At 44.4% G+C, this 7894-nt stretch overlaps 1 protein-coding gene across 1 annotated transcript; it reads right to left on the minus strand.

Moving 5' to 3' along the window:
• Window positions 1-6888: 6888 nt before the first annotated feature.
• PAQR9 (progestin and adipoQ receptor family member 9) lies at window positions 6889-7893 on the minus strand (the record flags this gene model as incomplete). Its single annotated transcript, XM_026087029.1, has 1 exon — window positions 6889-7893. A coding segment is annotated over one exon (1005 nt), but the record flags the coding sequence as incomplete, so codon positions are not given.
• Window position 7894: the final 1 nt, after the last annotated feature.

Below are 7894 nucleotides of genomic sequence, written 5' to 3' on the forward strand. Positions count from 1 at the left end.
ACGCTCCCAGTCTGCCAAAACCATGCCAAATAAATGTCTTCATTTTGCAGTCAGTATGTAGCTGTGATTCTTGACCCAGTTGTTGCTACCAGTTCCAGAACGTTTCAATGATCACGGTAGGCAGAGACACTGACCTCCTTATGCCATATTAGAGTTGTGAATTTCTGAAGTGTAACGGAATTTCTGAAGTGTAACGGGATTTCTACCATGGATTGGTTAGCATAGGTGTTGGAAAAGTAAAAGGCAATGTAATGTTATTTAATTTCCTTAAAAAGGCAATAAAATGGTCTTGTGCTGTGATACAGTGTTTTCAAACATAACAACAGCCCTACACAGGAATTGGGAGTTCCTGTAATTATGCTAGCAACATCTAACGTTGAAGATAACTACAAGTGCCACACTAATTTATATTAAGAAATGAAAAAACTTTATAAATGTATTTCTACAAAAATGAACTCAGAAACAACTTTATTTATAGCTCACACCTTTTTTGCTAAAAATGCATAGTCATTACATATACATTAGTCAGCATCCAAAAGTTTACAAAGATAAATTCCATAAAACCCCAACAGAATCAAACAAAAGAAAATTCACACTTTTTGTTCTTTGCATGCACAGACCCTTAAATGTGATACCTCTTACTAAAGCATGCTTGAATCTCTAGCAGACAGATAGATTTGACTTGCTGTAAATTGTTTGTTTCTCCATATTGTTAACTCCCAGCCACAACTGCAAATCCTAAGGCATTCACCCGAACAGCGAAGCCCGACATAAGGAGCCTCTAGATTCTGCATGTGGCCAGCCACAAAGCAATTGCCCTGAAAGCAGAAGTCTCCTGGTGGTGTTTCCTTATAGAGGATTTTGAGCAAAAGGCTGCTTCCGTTTCCTCAGTCGTTAATTTATTACTGAATTCAGTGGAATGAAGCAGCCTCTGACTAAGCAAGTTGAGAAAATAATTTAATTTTGTTTCACTTGAAATGTTTTGAAAGGAGGTCTGTATCTTTCAGTGCATGTGACACCTCCTCAGCACCTTCCATCTCACCTGAGCAGAAGAGGGTAAAGTCTCTGCTGTAACTTGGGTGATAGAAGTTGTGCAGCCCTGACTTACGGGTGTGCAACAGAAGCTAGGAATATATTTGAATAGGATGAATTTCCAATGGTTAGAGGCTTCGACTTAATGAATCACTCAAACCCTTTCATGCCTTTTTCTTTTTTTGTCTCTTTACTGATGCCAGTTAGAAAAGCTCTTAAAAGCATTGCTCTCTCCTTAGTGGTGCTGTTTACATCAGTGGCTGCAGGAGAAGGGCAGAGTGGGTTAACAGGAGGATTAGTCAGGGCTCCACGGCAAAGGAAGGGTACACGTGATAAAAAGAGCTAAGTTCAGTTTTCACTGAAGAACAGGATTGGCTCAGTGTTGTTGGTTTTGGGAAGCGGAAGGGGAAAAGAGAAGGTTGGTTGTCTGCTCAATCTAAGTTTATGTTCCCAAATGTGATTACACATATTTATTTAAAAGCCTGGTTTATTTAAGGTCTTTTCACTCTGATAAGAAGTTCACAGTGGCAGCTGAGCCATAATCCTAGTCTTACAGACACTGATGGGAAATGTTGCTCCGTTGTTTTACGGTAGCTGCAAGTCCAGTGCATGGTTAAATGAACGGCCAGGCCTCACGTCAGGGTTACAGTGCCGTTCGGTGCAAACAAATCACCCACGAGAATTTCTGAAAAGTACTTAAGACTCCTGTGTGTTTTCTCTGTACTCCTGACACTTCTGCATTTAGTCAGACTGTTTACTGCTGTTTAGGACTTGACTGCCCTCTCCCGAAGCCAGTGGAAGTTTTGCCACTGACTTCAAAGGACGCAGGACATGAACCTTCTCAGAGTGTGACAGACGAGCGTTTGTCCCAAGATTTCTCGATCTAGAAACATTCGTGTTCCTCTCTCTGGGAGATGAGGAGCTATGGAAAATATGACATTCTCTCTGCCGGAGTTCAGTAATACTTCTTAGCACCTAGAAGGGTCTTTGCATTTTTAAGTGCTTTACGAACATTAGCTAATCTTTAGAGCAACCCTGCGAGGTAGGTAAGGTATATTCTCCCCATTTTACAGATGAGGAAACTGAAACACAGAGGGTCAGATTCAACCCTGATACAATTCCAGTGATTTCCATGAATTAAGTTCATTCAAAATGAACACAGTTTAAACAACTTGCCCTAGATCACAGAACAGGTAGTGGCAAAGCAGGGATTAGATCCCAGGAGTGCCTGACTCCTCAGCTTGTTACAGGCCACTTGGTCATCTCGACTCTCATAGGCAATGAAGAACGGTATAATCTGGGCAATTACTACAGGTATAACTTGCTTCTGTAAGGCATGTGGATGGTAATCAACTGAGTTAAGTGCAATAATACCTTATGAATGTGCTGCCTCAGAGAGTTTACTTAAACATAAAGTAAAACTTTCAGACTCATTTTCTGCAGGGGCACTGTTGACAAAAACATAACATAGTAGCCGGATTCAGCAAACAAATAATAAGCATGACACTTGAACAACTAAGCAAAACTATCATATTAGCAAAAAGCAAGACGTGTTTCTAGTTTAACTGCTAAATTTCTACAATTGCAGCATGCAGATTGAAACTTTTCCTTTGTTTCCASACTGCAGACTCCGGTCTTGCTACCAGAACAGCTCAGAGCTGCACAGATATCCTGGGGTGTGACATTCAAATGAATACGCTGCAGAAGAAGCAGCAGTGTGCCACCATGGAATATAGGATAATTACTACAGACCAGGTATATCCCTCCTACACAAGGATGAGCTCAAAGCTGACAGGTTACTCCAAAGCAACCAGAGACTAAGAGTATTCATTATATGCCAATGCGTAGGCTGCAGTTCTAGGCACACGCTGATTGCAGAAGGGAGTGTCAGTGTCCCCAGCACTGCAAACTAGCCCCATCAGCCGGTTCACGTTGGCATAGGTATGTCAGTCTGAAGGTCAGTGCTGGCCAAAGGAAAAAAAAAAACACATACAAATTTTCAGGCCATTCCCTTTTGCTCCACCCCTCATACCACCCCCCATCCCAGATTTGACCAAAAAAAAGGCCAAAAAGCCTTTTTCGTTTTCCAGCCAAGCTATATAATCCTCCGTGCCCTAACCACAGTGTAGACCTCATGGCGGTATCCAGGTAATAAAAACATTATGGCAGGTACTCATGCAAAAAAGTTTGTTTTCTAGATTTCCTTATGTGTCTATTCTGCAGATCAGACCTCCCATCCGAGCTCTGGACATGCTTGTGGATGTTCATCCATGTGTACTTTCAAACCAAAAAAGGGATCCTGCTCCCTTACAAGCCACAAATGCTGAYGTTCACTTCTACAAGAGCAAGTTCAAGCACTATAATTATATATGTTTTGTTCCACTTTTAACCTCTTTATCTGAGCTTTGTTCTGTCTATATTTATGAAGACTGGCTATTGAACATGGCAAATGGAACAACTGTCTACACACATGTCCTTCACTGAATAAATACAGACACTCAGGTAGCATTTCCCCAGGTATTCTCCACACTCATTGTAACTTTTTAATTTGTAGCCACATTTTAAGCAAACAGACAAACATACATTAATAAGAACTCTTAAAAACTAATCATACCTCCCTGCACCCATTCACTCCTGATACATACAGCCTGCTTACAGTGGCTCAGAGAGCAGTGCTTGCAACCAGCATTTACATGTAATTCCACAAAGTGCTCAGGCTGATACATATGCCTCAACATTTTGCCAATTCGAAACATTTAAAATGAAGTAATATTCTTAATATCACATCCTGGTACCAAATCTGCAGCGTGACTGAGGCTCACAGGCAACTCTTACTAACAGCAGTAAGATTCCAGTAAAATTGCAGTTGGTTGCAATCCAACCTTTATACTGTTATCTGTAATTGAGATATATATAGACGACCCTGTGTGGCCTAACTGCAAATATCAAATGTATTTTTACAAGTTAGCTACAGCCTTTTTGACATTGCCTCTTGGGATGTCCTCTGCATTGTGACTGACAAGCACAAATATAATTCTTTGTACAGTATTTTTAAAGGCCTTTTTTACATTTGGCTTTTACTGTTGCTTGTTTCTTAGCTGTCTTCCAGTGCTGAGAATTGCTGTCCCCACCTTTTTTGATTTATTTCTTAGTTCTTAATTGCTGGTTGGACACACTAGTGGTATCTCCAAAGCAAACCATTTCTAACTAATTAGTTTTTTGAAATTTGGATGAGTCATTAGGCTCTAACTATTATGCTTCTATTATTTTAACTCGAACACAGCACATCTCAGAGATCTGGGCCTCTGTTTGAAGTCAGGGAAATTCATGGCATGAAATGGTTGCTGGTCTTGATCCATTTGTTTTCTACTGTGTTTTCTCCAGGTTTTTCTCACAATATAAAGCACATTTCAATGAATGACAGTCTCATGAACCAACTTCCTTTCCTAGATTTGCAGATCATTTTCTGTTTTCTTGGCAGCTGAGTAAAGCAATGCCATAATTATGTCAAAAGTTAATGAAAATAAGTAACATATAGTTTTCATTTTCTTTTAGTGCAGATTAGCAAACGAAAACAAAGCACAGACAGCCACACAGGGCCATGCTGCTTTTTATGGATCATCAGTGATAACTCAGAGACCACAGTTTGGGACCAGCTATTTTTGCAGTTTTAGTCAACCTCTTTAAGAGACCATAAATGACCCTACCACAAATGATACATTAGCAGCATTGTGGCTGACAAAGAATATGTATTTTTGTTAGGCCTTTCTCATTATTCACTGAGAATCTACAAGGTCCAAACAATTATGGTTAAAATGGGTTGAGACAAAAGATAAAATGAAGTGGGTCTAATTTTCTTTCAGCTTGTACACTTCCGTATGGAAGTTTTTACAGATCTGGCATTGGTACAGGATGTATCAATTATCTGTTTCTGTGCTGATTCTGACCTGTATTAAGGACATGACCTTGTAGTCCCTAACTATAGTCCTCCCTATATTCCTATTAAAAGGAAGTGGGCCTTCTCTTACAAAAGACTATGGAACTGGACCCAAAATATTTATTTGGAGTTTGGATGCGGTGTCCATGAAAATGGGAAAGATACAAGTGGAAATGTATTTCCACAATAGGGGCAAACAGGCCGAGTTAAAGAGTCACTGAGTTACTGTGTGGCATGACACAGAGTTCCCTAAGGAAGTACCACCCTTGTTTTTGAAAATGGGATGTACAAGCAGTCCTTCACCCGAACTCCAAGCTGTAATCCCCTTGTGTAATACTATTGCATACTTGTTACTCATCCTGTCAGGCAAAATCAAAATGCACCTGTTTAAAATCTGCATATAGTTTACAGAAGTTCCTCTTAGTACGGAGAGTAAGATAAGTCTGCAGTTAGCTGTTCGTCATGTGAGGAAGATACTGTTTTGGGAAATATCTCATAATTCTTCTCTTTGAACCCCCCAAACCTACTGAGAGAGGACTTGAAAACACCCAGCTGCAGCCACAGCTAATCAAAACAGGAGAAGGCAGGGGGCAATGTGAAGTGCCAATACCAGTGTTCCCAGAGCCAGGTGCTGCCTCCCCAGCTCACCTTCAGCAGTGTCTCACTCTGCAGTTACCTGCAGGAGGGCAGAATCTGATGGAGTGCTCCGGTTAAGGGGCAGAAGAAATCAGTTCCGTACAATTCCTTAAAAGACCCCGAATGAGATCTCTCGGATCAGGTACTCTCTTTACATCCGCAGAACTCCTGCTGAGCTTGGCGGAGCTGACAGAAAATCTGGCATCTGACTTTAATGCTATAGGACTGATTTGGGGGTGATTTACTAGGGGAGATGAAGGGACCCCTTGGCTCCCCCATTAATGTGATAGATGTTTCTGACGTGCTGCGGAAAGAGCCATGCCATTAAGCAGTGCCCTTCTCCCCTCGCGCCCCCAAGCTAGCTTGACCCCTTTCTGATTCAGTGATCTTACATATCCTTGTATTTTCTTTTAGTACCTGAGTGGCTACACCAGCCACTCAGGCTTCACTGCCTGTCTAATTAAAGTGTCTCCATCAACGGATAATTCAGTCATAATTCACAGCTGTTTTTACTTTCTCTCTCCCTCTGTAAAATCTATAATGTTCTCTGGCTGAAAAGGCTGCAAGACCTTAGAAACTATACACAGCTGTCAATTTGTGTGCATTAAAAATCCAGTATGTGACTGCAAAGGCCTGTTACAGTATCACAGAGGAAGATGAATGTCAGTGCATAATCTGCCAGGAAATTTCACACAGGAATTGATTAAAAGTCTATGAGTAATCATTGCACAAGTGTGTCTTCATGTGTATATATATATATATATATAAAGGCCTGTTACAGTATCACAGAGGAAGATGAATGTCAGTGCATAATCTGCCAGGAAATTTCACACAGGAATTGATTAAAAGTCTATGAGTAATCATTGCACAAGTGTGTCTTCATGTGTATATATATATATATATATATATATTTGTGTAGCTAATAAATACATAGCTATAAATAAATATATATATATATACACACACACACATAGCTGATTTAAACATAATTGTTCTGAAACTAGTAAGTGGCATTCACAGTCCATGCAATCTTCCTAGTAGCAGAGCTAAATTATTTCAGCTTAYACCCTAAGCAGCAACGTACCAGTAAGCGTTTGCTTGCTTCCCCTGGTAACCTAGTAGTTTAAAGAGTACGAGCAGTTCCTCCATGGTCGTGTTCTCCGGCAGCCCTCCGCAGAAGGGCCCTGGCTCTTCCACAGGCGCGTTTGCCCCCGGTTTCGCAGCATTTCCAAGACGTGGTAGGGCTGGGCTGAGGGTTGCCAGCCCGAGAGTCACCGGCCCGGCTAGGCCTGCTTGCAGAGGTCTGTGACGTTGAGGAACCTGCGGACCACCACAGCCAGGCAGAGCATCAGGAGCAGCATGTAGCCCACGGTGCCCAGGTAGGTGGGGGCGGCCGGGGGCGCCTTAAGGAACGTGGCCAGCCCGTCCTCCACGTAGTGCACCTGGTCGTAGATGCTGAGGAAGGTGAAGATGTGGAAGAGCTGGTGGCTGTGCCCCACGATGTCGAAGAGCCCCGGCTGGATCCGCTCGGGGATCTTGCTGACGTTGAAGAAGGCGGCCACCAGCAGCCAGCAGTAGCGCCGGTAGAAGTAGACGAAGAGCGTGGGGTTGCGGGTGCGCAGGTCGAAGAGGAGGCTCTCCAGCATGATGGGGCAGGCCATGCTGAGCGGCATGGCGAAGACGAAGGTGCGCACGGCGAAGGGGTAGGCGCAGCAGGCGGCGCGGCTGCGGCAGCAGGCGGCCGTGCAGCCCACGGCCAGCGCCAGCGCCACGGGCAGCACCAGGGCGCGGTACGCTGCGATGGGCAGGCTGCAGTCCAGCTGCCAGCCCAGCTGCTGCTGCATGTAACGGCTCATGGCACCGGCGTCCAGCAGGCTCAGACCGGGCAGCAGGTAGTAGGAGTAGGCCACGGTGCTGGCGAAGCCGTAGTAGCTGATGGAGGCGTAGTCCAGGTAGAAGAAGGCGGCGCGGAGGCGCGGGGAGAGGCAGCTGAAGACGTGGGCCGTGCAGCTCATGGCGAAGGTGAGCAGCACCCCCGAGGCGTAGCACCAGAGGGGCAGCAGGGCCGGGTGGTGGAAGGGCACGTCCCCGGCGCCCCGCAGCAGCAGCAGGCGGCAGAAGCGGCTGAGGAAGAGCAGCAGCGGGATGAAGTGCGTCCAGAAGTTGAGCGTCTCGTTGGTGGGCTGCAGCACCGAGGCCAGGCACTCCTGCGCCGAGCAGTGCAGCCGCCGGTAGCCCGACAGGATGAAGCACTCCACGAAGTCGTCGGGCACCTCGTCCCAGCGCAGC

This window comes from Apteryx rowi, unplaced genomic scaffold (assembly GCF_003343035.1).
Source record: "Apteryx rowi isolate R43461 unplaced genomic scaffold, aptRow1 scaffold_70, whole genome shotgun sequence".
In the NCBI taxonomy this organism is placed as follows: Eukaryota; Metazoa; Chordata; class Aves; order Apterygiformes; family Apterygidae; genus Apteryx; species Apteryx rowi.